The 12,829-nt window shown below is 51.0% G+C and overlaps 1 protein-coding gene across 1 annotated transcript in view; it reads right to left on the reverse strand.

The window, feature by feature from the left end:
• Positions 1-1,043: 1,043 nt before the first annotated feature.
• Positions 1,044-12,829, reverse strand: part of HMOX1 (heme oxygenase 1) — a 456,522-nt gene continuing 444,736 nt past the window's right edge. Inside the window, exons 2-6 of the mRNA XM_065743064.1 lie at positions 6,774-6,864; positions 6,402-6,522; positions 4,171-4,662; positions 3,562-3,670; positions 1,044-1,773 (exon numbers count right to left, since the gene is read on the reverse strand). Of these exons, the coding sequence (XP_065599136.1) occupies positions 1,637-1,773; positions 3,562-3,670; positions 4,171-4,662; positions 6,402-6,522; positions 6,774-6,826 (912 nt within the window). The 5' untranslated portion in view covers positions 6,827-6,864 and the 3' untranslated portion in view covers positions 1,044-1,636. The remainder of the gene's footprint in view (positions 1,774-3,561; positions 3,671-4,170; positions 4,663-6,401; positions 6,523-6,773; positions 6,865-12,829) is intronic.

A 12,829-nucleotide genomic window follows, 5' to 3' on the forward strand; every position in this document is an offset into this window, starting at 1 on the left:
AGCAGTTTGGCGCGAAATCTGGGGGGAGAAGGGCGGGCGGGAGGCGAAATGGCGGGTGGGCGGTACCATTGTTCCGGTGTGGGGCGGGGGCAGATGAAACCATTGCCAAAGAGGGGTGTGTGTTTCCACGGAGTACCCCCAGCCCGCGTGGGGCTACTGCGGCAGGAGGTGCCTTCTGCCCCGATGGCAGTTTTTGTGGAACTATAAATAAAATTAAATGATTTTGGATAGGTTTCCAGCTTGCCTGTCTCTGCTGATGGTTTACTGTTTTGTATTTGTGCCCCTACTTCAAGGATGTTGCTCTTATGGTGGAAGTGCTGTGGCAAGGGAGGATATTTATCATAAACAGTACTTTTGGAAGTTACAAGAGGAACTGTAACTTTGAGCAAGCACTTTAATTAGTCAAAAAAAAAATGGCAAATAGTTGGTCAACAGGACAAGAGGAAAGGGATTTAAACTAAAAGAGGGGAGATACAGGTTAGGTGTTAGGAATAAATTCTTTACTGTGCTGAGGCAGTGGCACAGCTGCCCAGAGAGCTGTGGTGCCCCATCCCTGGAGGTTCAAGGCCAGGTTGGATGGAGCCCTGGGCAGCCTGAGCTGCTGGGTGGCAGCCCTGCCCATGGCAGAGGTTGGGGCTGGGTAGGCTTTATGATTCTTTCCCATCCAACCCATGATCTTTTTTTACAACCTTGCTGGACTTGGTTTCATGTGCGCCAGGTCCTGGCAGGAATTGGGGTTGTGTGTCTGGCACCGAGATCTCCTGTTGCATGCCTGTTGCCCATCTGGTGGAGCTGTGAGGTGGGTTCAAGGCCTAATGTACGCTTGGTGTCTGGGCAGTGAGAAGTTAAGGGACTCTGTACAACTGCAGAATGTTGTTCTGTTTCTAGAAGTGAGTAGGAGCTGAAGGTGTTGGAGCTGAGTGAGAACAGGGCTGGTTCTGAGAGCCCCCACCTCCCACTGTTGTAACCACTGCACACAAAGCTGGAAGGGAGGAAAAGCCCCTCCCTCCTCCCCTTTAACAATGGGAAACGCCAGGCTTGAAGACTTTACATTGAATTTTATTATGTATATAAATTATATAATCAGATAAAAGAATGCCACTGTATCTTCAACAACCATTGTCTCTTAAAAAAAAAAAAAAGAAAGAAAAATGATTGGAAGAAGATTTAACACAGACCTGCTAGTATCATATAAAACAGTTCTGTAGCCCACGGGAGCTGTGCAGCTCCACAAAAATGGTGATCACAGTGTTATCTAGCAGTATAAAACATTGAGCAAACAGAGCTCCGGGAGTTCTGAGGCAAGACAGGTGTCAAAGCTGCATTTCTCATCCTGTGGGATTTTTGCAGATACTCTGTAGAACAAGTACAGCTCTGAGCTGTTGGTTTTAGGCTTTTCCTGCCCTTGGTCCTGGTGGTGATGTTGTTAGTGTGTGAGGAGAGCTTGCAGCAAGCAGGGAAAGGGCCTGGAGCCCCTTGCAGCACTCTGCTTTGTGGGGAGAAAGGTCTCCAAATATTAGTGGCAGAGCCGAGATCACAGTGCCCAGTCAAAGGGAACTTCCCTTGGAAGGACTGGGGAAGGTGGATTAGTTCAGGGTGAGGGGAAGCACGAAGTGAAGGTGAAGGTCCTGCTTGCTCACATGGCAAATAAGCCCAGAGCGACTGTGGTGGCGATGAAGCCAAGTGCCAGGATCCACTGCACCAGGGGAGAGGTGGTCAGCATGTCTGCCTGCATCCTGCTTGTCCTCTCGCTTTCTTTCCCAGCTGCTGGACCTGGTGCAAATAGGAAAAATGAGTGGATGAGGACAGTGGGAGGTAAGCTGCTTTGCCCAGTGCTGGAGCAGATCTGGTGGAGCTGTCCAGGGAAGAACCCAGAGCCTGGTGAGGAATCAGTGGCAGCAGGTTCTGCTCTCTCAGGGCAGATGAAGAAAGGGAGCAGCCAGCTTGATGTATGTGTTACAAATGTGCACAAGCCATCTGCCTGTACTTGGGTGCAGGACTGTTCCCTTGTCTACTCACTGGCTTAGAAATTCACTGCCCCACTTCTCAAGGGACTCATTCAGATACCCCAATGGCTGCAGGAGACAGCCAAGTAATTACTTGTGATAGAATTGTAAAGGGCATTTTGTCTCCTGTGTCTCACTGATACAATTGGTTTAAGATTCATGGAATCACAGAACTGTAGGGGTTGGAAGGGACCTCTAGAGATCATCGAATCCAACCCCCCTGCCAAAGCAGCTCCCTAGCCCAGGTTGCACAGGTAGGCATCCAGGTGGGTCTTGAACATCTCCAGAGAAGGAGACTTCACAACCTCTCTGTTCAGCCTGTGCCAGTGCTCTGTGAATCATAGGATCCATAGAACTCATAGAATCATACGATCAGAGAATCATTAAGGTTGGAAAGACCTCTAAGATCACCCAGTCCAACACCAACCCACCCTCACCGTGCCCACTGACCATGTCCCTCCGTGCCACATCCACACAGTTCTGGGACACCTCCAGGGACAGTGACCCCACCACCTCCCTGTTTCATTGCACAATCTCTCTTTTTTAGTACACCAAACAATTAATCTCCCTGTACAACTCCAGAATGGGATTCCTCATCCAAAACCATTTTTTCTTTAAATTCTGTAAGCCCTGTAGGCTTATTGGGAAAGGGGCTGCCAAGATTCGTGGAGAAATTTTAAAGCAAGTTCTTTGGAGAGGGCAGTAAACTTCCACAGTGATGTGCAAGACCAGCATGCTTTTCATTTTTCGCTATGGGAAAACAGCTTCAATCCTATATGCACTGAAAAAATCTTCCTTTCAGCTTCCGAACAGTTAGATGATAAGGGTTTTCCTACTAGAAGCATGCATTATCAGGTAAGCCACTCTCTTCTGTCAACATGTGACCTGGCTCATAACTCACTCATAACAAATCCGACTCCATAAAAAGCAATTGCCTTTCTTGCTCAGGCTATGCCCAGTTCAGGATCAGCCAGCAGATGGAGATCTTTGCAAAACTGAGCCTGTAAAATCAGCCTGTAAATTCCCCACTCTCGAGTGGGTTATTTTTACCATCCAGAAAACCACACTTGTGCTAAACTTTGCATGTATTTCCGGAGCTATTTTAAATAAACACCTCTGAAAGGCAAGAAAATGACCAGAGGAAGATTTAGACCAAAAAGACAGGCTGTTGAGCAAGGCTGTGTGCCAAGAAGCTTTTGTGAGCATCCCAGCTGATCTGCTGGGCCCAAAACTGCAGTGTGTGCTTCTGCAAACTCAAGGCCATGCTTCTCTGGTTAATGAGCCTTACCCTTGCTACAACCTATGAGGAGAAGAAAGGAGTGTCTTCTTGTACTGCTCCCTCATTGACACTATTTCTGAGGAGTGCCATCCTTGCTCTGTCACGTCTAGAAGAAGCTGTGCCCATACTACTACTCTTTGCACTATGTACTGGCTGCTGGTGAAGGCCGGCGCAAGCACCTCACTCTCGGTGGATTTCACAGACTACATCAGAGGAAGGGAGGAGAACCAAACTGCAAATGGCAATACTAAGCACTTGCCTCTGGGAATGCCTTACCGTTTTCATGCAGTTTGTTAACACTCCTCGTGCGAAGCTCTGCCTTCGGCTGCACAGCATGACCGTTCTCCTGGCTCGTGGACACCAGCTTCTGCAGCGCCTCAAACACCTGAGAAGTAAGAACGTTATCTCACGACGTGGCCTCTGCTCCATTGCTTTCGCTGCTCACCTTGCCCCTGCCCTAGATGCTTCAGGAACTAAAGGAAGATACAAGCTTTCAACCCAAGTTAAAGAATCATAGAATTGTTTGCTCTGAGAGGAACCATTAAAAATCACCTAGTCCAACTCCCCTACGCCTCAGACCCCCTGTGCTTTTTGCACAGAATGGTCCTGTGGGGTCTGCGTGTACACTTCACAGGTAAGCTTCCAGAACAGGAGAAGGCTATTGCTCACGTTCTATTCAATCTCCAGAGGAAAGAAGAGCCTTTCAGAGACCCTCTGCTTGCAAGGCTTCCAGTCTGTACAAGTGCAGCCACCCAGCTCTAGGCTGCTGTAACCCACAACCTCCCGTAAGCTACACAGCAGAAATACCGGCCTTGCCATTCCCTGTAGCTGTTATCTTGTTTGGGAGAGGGTGTAGTCAGACAGGGCTGGCTGGTTGTTACTCACCTGTATATTTAGCAGGAAAGCTTTCTTGGCCTCCTCCAAGACTCTCTTCTTAGTAGCATGATCCATCTCAAGGGCGTTCATGCGGGAGCGATAGAGCTGTTTGAACTTGGTGGCATTGGAGACTCCATCGAAGGTGAAGAAAGCCAACCCCTCTCCAGTGCTGGGCAGCTGGAGGGCCTTTTGGGCTATTTTCTTCAGCACCTGACCCCCAGACAGGTCTCCCAAATAGCGAGTGTAGGCATGGGCCACCAACAACTCTGGATGGTTCTTGCCAACGTAGTGGAGCCTCTCAACGTATTTCTGAGTAGCCTCAGGACATGGGATCTCTGCCCTCCAGTTGCTGCCATAGAAGTACTCCAAGTCTTTCTCCAGGGCAGCTTTCCGGTGCAGCTCCGCAGGAAAATAAACAGGAGCATAGACCGGGCTGTCCTTGTTACGTTCGATCTCTTCCTCCAGAGCAGAGTAAATGAAATACAGGGATGCTGTAACCAGCTGAAACAGAAGAGGATGAGCTACACGTGTGTCTGTCTGCTTCGGGAACAAATCCCACTAACAAAAATGTTACTCATGTGCACACCCAGTACTGTGCTACGTGGTATAACTGCCTCTTTGGTATGCCTCTTTGGATGCCCCAAGGAGACAAGATATAAGGGACGGGAGGCCTCTGAAAGATGCCTTTGTGGAGGATCACTGTGCAGCGATGTGCTCATCGCTCTGTTTTGAAACCATTGTTGTTTTTCCCAGCTTACATGCTATTTTCCTCTATCTGCCAGCTTTTCCACGTGGCAAAAAGACAGTCTGGCTGTGTTCTTCCCTTCCATGGGCATTCTGTTTGTAGGGGCTGTATCTACACATCTACACCTACACTTCTTGCTTATACTGAAATCCTTTGTATGCAGCAAAGCTTGAGTCAGGTTTGGGGGCAATTAGAGAGAAAGCAGTTTACTCTCCCAACAGAGCAATCTACTGTGTGACTATTTCAGCTTTTTGCCACTGCAAACAGGACTTTGGTACACACACAGGCAGTGACTTTGTTGTGGAAACCGATATTCAGATCCTAGGAGTCACGGGTCAGGGCAGGTAAATAGGTCTGCCAAGAAAGTAAATTAAAAAAAAATAAAAAAGAAGAGGTTTTTAAACAATAACTCGTTACCCAGCCTACTGGAAATGAAACAAAAACATTGCCCAACCAGCAAAGAAAAATTAACTTGGCCGGTTGTCTTTAGTGGTTCAGTGGGAAAGGTGGCTTTGGAAAACTGCTATCGCTGTTCAAAGCCCGGTGTCACGTCCCAGCACTGTGTGAATATTTCCTGGGAAACCGAGCCGTGCTCCTGAATCTCAGAGGTCTTTCTTCATCGCCAGCTTGTCTCAAAGTCCACTGCCCAACGACTGCCCCATTCCTAACAGCAGGAAGTCAGCGCCTGCCACTGAATTCATGCTTGACTAAGTGCCGTGAATACAACCCGTCAGAATTAAATGGTCTAATTTCTGTGCTCGTGGATTTATTTATCAAGGAGCCATTCAACAACAAAGCAATTAAACCCCAGGTCGGATCGCTAGCTGCTATTTGCAAAGCCGTGCGTCAGGTCCTCTGGCCTCCCGGGAATTTCTCACCCAGGTGTTTGCTTTGTTTTTGCTCACGGCTTTGTTACGTGGCTCAGATCCATCCTGTCCCTAGCCAGGATCGATGCAGACTAGTACCGGCACATAGCTCTTACATTTCATGAAAAGCAACAGGCTCCTACCTGCTGGCTGCACAAATAGCCTGCTCCAGCTCATTCTGCCTTTGAGCAATTGCTCCTGATCCCAGCTCTGCTATAACCCAAGTGACAGCTAAAACATTGTCAAGTGTAGTGCCAGAGATGATCTCACAGCCTCCCTTCATTGCTATTCCATCATCATTCCTAGCTCTAACTGCTTAGAGCATTCTAAATTCAGTATGCTCCATTCATAGAATCACTTTGGTTGGAAAGACCACTAACATCACCTGGTCCAACCACCAGCCCAGCCCCACCGTGCCCACTGACCACGTCCTCAGTGCCACATCCACACGGCTCTGGAACACCTCCAGGGACGGTGACCCCACCACCTCCCTGTGCAGCCTGTGCCACTGCAGCACCGCTCTTTTCGAGAAGACATTTTTCCCCATATCCTTTATCTGCCCACTGTTCTACTTCTATATATGTCAACGTGCAGTCCCCATGCAGCTCTGCTGTGCTGTTACCCCCTACCTTGAACTCGTGGAGGGACACCTGTCCCTTCTGGAAGTTCCTCATGAAGGGTGTGTTCTCTGCCTGCTCGTGCACCTCCTTGGTGGCTTCCTTCAGGAGCTCCGACAGGTCCTGGGACATGCTGGGGAAGGGAGAGCAGCAAGAGGGATGTCAGGGCTGCCGCTCCGCTCCAGCCAAAGGGACCTTAAGAAAAGGGGGAGCCGGGGACAGCAGGAAGAGGAGCAGAGCCACAGGCAGCAGTGCCAGCATTCCGCTGGCCGTCCCGAGCAGGGAGCGCAGTCAGAATGCATCCAGACGCGAGAGGAGGAGCGTGCCTTAAAGCAGGGGAGAACACAGCACTGTGCTTCCGTCTCTTCCCCGTCCCGCTCTCACCTTTCAGCGTTGTGTGGCTGGGAAGTTTCCATGCTCCTCCGCCCCGTCTCCATCCTCCGTTTCCCTGTTGTTTCCCTGTTGTTTTTCCCTGCTTCAGCTCCGCTCCCGGGACGTGAACCCCAGCGCTCTGCAGCCCGGCTCCAGCTCCCAGCTTTATACAGGCGGGCCACGTGAGCAGCACAGCCGCTGACCTCATGTGAGCACACGCTTCTTGCAACACACTGCACTTCCCCCCTCCCCGCCCCAGTGGTGTGCCCCCAGCCCCCCAGGGCCGGCTGGGAGGCCCAGCACTAAAAAGGGGTTGCAGCTTCTGCAGCGTACGTCCTAGAAAAAGATCGGTGTCAAAGTTTTGGCTGTGAGCGACTTCAGAGCCTCTGAAGTCACAGGGAGCTTTGCTGGCTACGGGATGAGGGGTTGGGAGGATCTCCGCTTCATTGAGGGGAGCGTATCAGGGACCCTTAAAGCACAACCCTGCTGAGAAGGGCTTGGGGCTACTGGTGGATGGCAGCTGGACGTGAGCCAGCAGTGTGTCCTCGCAACCCAGAATGCCAACTGTATCCTGGGCTGCATCCAAAGCAGCGCGGCCAGCAGGGAGAGGGATGTGATCCTGCCCCTCTACTCTGCACTGTGAGGCCTCACCTGAGTACTGCATCCACATGTGGAGTCCTCAGTACAGGAGAGACATGGACCTGTTGGAGCACATCCAGAGGAGGGCCTCAGAAGTGATCCAAGGGATGGAACACCTCCCTGTGAGGACAGGCTGAGAGATCTGGGGCTGTTCAGGATGGAGAAGGCTCTGGGGGGACTTCAATATTTAAAGGGCCTACAGAATCTGATCTTGTTCACTGTAGGACCAGATGGGCTATAAAGGTCCCTTCCAACTCAAATAATTCTGTGATTCCATAACTGTATGATTCTTTCCACACACTCTGCACAGGTGCTCCTGCACTGATGCACAGAGATATGCTTTCCTTTCTCTCCTTCCTTTTTTTCTCTCCTTTCTTTTGCTCTCTCCTTTTTCCCACACAACAGAAATACTGCATTAGTGTGACAGGTGGGCCCCACTGTGGGCGCTGTGTGCAGTGTGATAGAGGACAGCAGTCAATCCCCTCGATACCATGGGGGTTGTCACATCTGCTGTGTGCAGGAGACTGCCAAGGTGTGATGCAAGGTTTCAGGGAAACTGAGGCAGGTGCCTATATTTGCAATGGCACATAGTTCTCTGATTTAGGACAGGAGAGTTGGACAAGGTGCTCCTGCTAGTAGCTGGCTGCTCTGCTGTTTAGTCTGCTGCAGCAGCCAAGGAGGCAGCTAGCAGATGTAGTGGGGCCCCTCTTCCATCTGGAGTTATTCTGGAAGCTCAGCTAACCAAGCCAGGGGATGCATCATTCATCTGTGCTTTGGGAAAGTACAAATTCTGCCTTCCAGCCAAAAGAGTGGGGCACTTCTCTGCTGCTGTGGGCAGGAGGGGAAGGATGTGGGGGAGGGAGGGGAGGGGGGGGAGGGGCTGTCTATCTGTCCCTCAGCTTTGGGTGGGCCTCATGTGTCCCCTGCACAGCTGGGCTCGGTTGAAGTAGTCTGGAGGGATTGTGCTCACACGCGGCTCTGCGCTGGGCTGACATCTGGCGACTGTGCACACTCAGGAAGGATTACTCAGCGCTTCCAGCCTGACTCAGCCATGCTTTTCCTGTCTCGCTCCTCTCTTTAAAACTGCAGAACACTCTAGCAAAAGCTAGCTCTTACCCCTAGGCCACTTGCTGCTCATTTTGCTATTGGGTAAAGTATATTTATCGGGACGTCCAAGTCTTTGAGAGTGAAGCAAGCGTGAGAAAGCCCTTAACATCCCCTGGCCCCTAGAGAGGGGCCAGTCCTGCCTGAAGACATTGATGCCATTTTTGCTGCTGGACTGGCTCTGCAATGATCATTTTCCACTGGCATCACATGCTTATAGCACAGTTTTCACTTATTTCAGTGAGCCCTATTTGGACATGGGAAACTGGAACACACTGTGCCTATAGTTCTGCTGGGAGGAAGAAGGAGAGATATGAAACTGAATGATATTATTCATTATATGAGTATGAAATAATATGAAAAAAAAAAAAAAAAACCTACTCTCCCTAAACCATATTCTGCCTTTCATCCATGTTCTGCAGTTCCATTTATTCCCATGGACTTTCCAGCACTGTATTTAGGCCAGTGTTTTTGTCCCCTCTGTGCTCGCTCCCCAAAAGCTGCATCCTTGGATGCACTTAAAGATGTATCCTAAATGCCTTCCTCCTTACTTTTCCTCCAGGGCAGAGATAGACAGGGAAGTGAGACTCAGAAGAAAGGAGTGGGTATCCCATCATGTCATTGCCAATATAGGTAGGGCACTCTGAGATCACCTGGTCCAACCACCAGCCCATCCCCACCGTGCCCACTGACCATGTCCCTGAGTGCCACATCCACACAGTTCTGGAACACCCAGGGATGGTGACTCCACCACCTCCCTGTGCAGCCTGTGCCACTGCAGCACTGCTCTTTCAGGTAAGAAATTTTCCCCCATATCCAATGTGAACGTCCCCTGATGCAACTTGAGGTCATCACTTCTCATCCTATCACCTATTTTTGCTCTGAGGTGTCTTCCAGTGTACCATCTTCTGCATCTGGGCCTTTGACTTCTGGGATGGTCACAGGAGACAAGGTCACAAGAGCCAAGATGCAGCTCACTCCTCTGTGAGCTCTTCCATAGGAGCAGGGAAGCATGTCATGCCCCAGGACTGATTTGTGCCTGATTTGGTTGGGGTTACTGGGGGTGGAGAGGCTGAGACTGGGTTCCTCACTCCAGAAAGGCCCAGAGGCCCTGCAGTGAGATGGAGGGAGAACTGAAAGTAGCCTGTCATCAGTTTTGCAGTTGCTGGGCTGGAGTTTTTCTGGTTTCATCCAGCATTTTGCAGTGAGGATTTGCATTGCTTCCTCTTTACTCTTGCTGTGCTTTCAGTGATCAATGGCTGCACAGTGCCAGAGGGAATGGTGTTGTATGGGACTGCTGCTGAGTTTGCCTGGGGGATTTGTAGGAAGATAAATCAAGCAGCCTGAGGCTGATATCTGTGATAGTGATGGGCTTAAAAACCTCAGTCTGCCTGTCTGAGTCTTTGAGAAAATGTTTAAGTGTAGGGATGGGTTAGAGGAATGGTTAACAGCAACAAGTCATTGAGAAGTCAGTATTGTCATCAGAGGAAGGGAAATGGGGGAAATGGAAAGGGACAGACTCTTTAGCAGGATCTGTTAGAATAGGACAAGCGAAAATGGTTTCAGATTAAAAGAGGGGAGATTTAGGTTGGATATAAAAATTCTTTACCATATAGGTAGTGAAGCACTGGAGCAGGTTGTCCAGAGAGCTGGTGGATGCCCCATCCCTGGAGACATCCAAGGTCAGGCTGAAGGGGTTCTGAGCACCCGATTGAGCTGTGGGTGTTCACTGCAGGGAAATTGGACCAGATTTAAAGGCCCCTTCCAACTCAAATGATTCTGTGACTCTAAGATTTTCCTCTTTATGGACCTAACAACTTATCCTGACCATAGATTTCACAGTCACAACCCTCTGGTTACACTGACGGCCCCAGAAAACAAAGCTCTCCTGCCCTATGGAAGCACTGCTGCACATCTGGCTCTTGTGCATTGCTTCTCAGCAGCTTGGCCGGTGTGAGGAGGCACTGCCTGCTCACAGCCAGTCTCGGCCGGCCAAGAGGGAACTGATGGACGGCTGAAACCATGACACAGCAGAATTTAGCCTGGCTGGGAGGGAGGGCTGACTCAGCAACCAGATCATGCTGTGTAATGGAAAGGGAAAAACCCACACAGCTGCAATACCCACATACAGCTACTTGCGGAAGGAGGGAGTCACTGCTGGAGTGCAGGGGACGTGCTGTGTGCTAGTTTGTGTTTACCAAAAGGAGGCTGCCCTGCGCTGGCAGAACGGATTGTGCTCACTGCTGTCAGCACAGTGCGAACCCAGATCAAAGATACAGGTGGAGCACAGCGGGTGGGAGCACCAAGATCCGCGGGGTCCTCCCCCATAGGGCTGTGGCGGTGGCACCTCTGGGGGATGGATGCTGCTGCTCTGCACAGACCCCATGCAGTGCCCCAGAGACGGATGTGGTGGGGGATGGATGTGCGTGCTGGATTCTCAGGATGATGGAAACAGGAAGCGGTGATTACAATACGCATTGTTCCAGATGTATGGATAAGGGCATCCCCTGGGGCTCAGTGCTGTTGGGACTGGGGTCTGCGAGAGACAGGGAGGTGTGGAAGGGAGCAGCTGGCAAATACAAACCCCATCTAGCCCTGTGTGAAGAAAAGTGCACCCTGATTGTGAAAGGGGCACGCTGCGAGTGGCTGCGTTTGAGAACTTGCACGTAGGCACTGAGCAAGACTTTGTACCGCAGCTCAGCGGAGGGGAGGAGACAGACTGGAAACCAAGTTCTGTAGATAACGAAACCCCACTGCACCCCGCTGCTTCTAAACCCCAACTGCGTGGCTCCCTGCTGAGGTACAGGAGGTGCATGTCCCGTGCAGTGCTGGGGCTGCAGGGCCGGGGTTTATTTCTGGAGATTTCTCCATTCGTCCTGAGAAATGGGAGCGGGGCCAGGAACAGCAGCTGCAACCTCAGCGCGGTGCGGAAGCCGCCCTCCTGATAAACAGCCTCACGTGGCCTCTCTCTGCCGTGACTCAGCAACTGAGAGCCCCTCTGCCGCAGCCCAAAAACATTGCTCAGCAAAAACCAGTGGCCTGGCGTGACCCTGACTCAGCAGAATGGCCTCTCCGGGAAAGGGTGACTCAGCATTTGCAGGAGCCCCCGCCCTGTAGGCTGCGGGACTTGGGGTCTGGCCCAGGACGCGTGTGATGCTGGAGCCCTTGCCCTAGGACTGGGAGAGCTCCTGCTCCTTATGGGGGAAACTGGGGCACAGATGGGGTGTGGGATGGGTGCCTGCTTCACTGTCAGAACACATCGAGACACAGTGAGTGGGAAGGAGCTTATTATTTCAGAGCTGGCACACAGAACACACTGAACCAGAGGGGCTTATCCAAGGCACAGCCTGTATTACCCCTTCCCCTCCCTTTTTCTTCATTTATTACAAGAAATTGCTTCAGGGCAGGTAGTTGAGACTGTCTCCTAACCCAGATCTGCTTGTAAGGGCTTTCATTTGAAAGCAGAAGACTAATGAGGAGGAATAGGACCAGATCTGGTTTGCCAGATGAGAAGGCAGCTGGCATGTGACTATGGAGCAGGGACATTTGAGTCCCAGCTTTCTCCAAAGCCCTGCATTTTGGGGCAAGGTTTGGTTTCAGAGAGCCCTATGCACTGTGACCACTGCACCAGAGCAGGAACATCCCCTTTTTTGGAAAAAGCAGGCACTTCCCATAGCCTTTCCCATCGGGAAGCTGGTCCCTCTGTGTGGCAGAGCATCCTTGCCTTCATGCCCTAACAGTGTTTGGCATGGCAAGCCCTCAGGGCTGTAGCCGCAGCTCTTAAGCTAAATAATCACGGAATCAAAGAGTATCCTGAGTTGGAAGGGACCCATAAGGACCACCAAGTCCAACTCCTGGCCAAGGACAGACCCTGCCCCTCTCACCTGATTCCAGCTCCATCATCTATTCAAACCCAGCTGGCAGAGGAAAGTGACCCCAGCCCATGAAGGCTGAGTCAGCTGCAGCTCCAGGCACTCCTGTTCACAAGGTTTTGCAAGGAGATGTCAGAGCAAATGGGAAGCTTTCTTCCTGAAAGTCCACACTCCTAAATCCCCACTTCCTTGCTTAGATTATGCTGTCACTGCTGTGCAACTCCTCTTGGTCACCACCATTTCCTTGCTCCTGAGCATTGGGTCACCTACTTTTCTCCCTGCATTTTGTCACTTTACCCTTCCCTCTTCCCTTCCCTTCCCTTCCCTTCCCTTCCCTTCCCTTCCCTTCCCTTCCCTTCCCTTCCCTTCCCTTCCCTTCCCTTCCCTTCCCTTCCCTTCCCTTCCCTTCCCTTCCCAGAAATGGAAGAGGCTTCATTCTCATTTGGGAAGGAA

Source organism: Cyrtonyx montezumae, unplaced genomic scaffold, assembly GCF_038088225.1.
Source record: "Cyrtonyx montezumae isolate F1298 unplaced genomic scaffold, pur_monq_1.0 scaffold_3, whole genome shotgun sequence".
NCBI classification, from domain to species: Eukaryota; Metazoa; Chordata; class Aves; order Galliformes; family Odontophoridae; genus Cyrtonyx; species Cyrtonyx montezumae.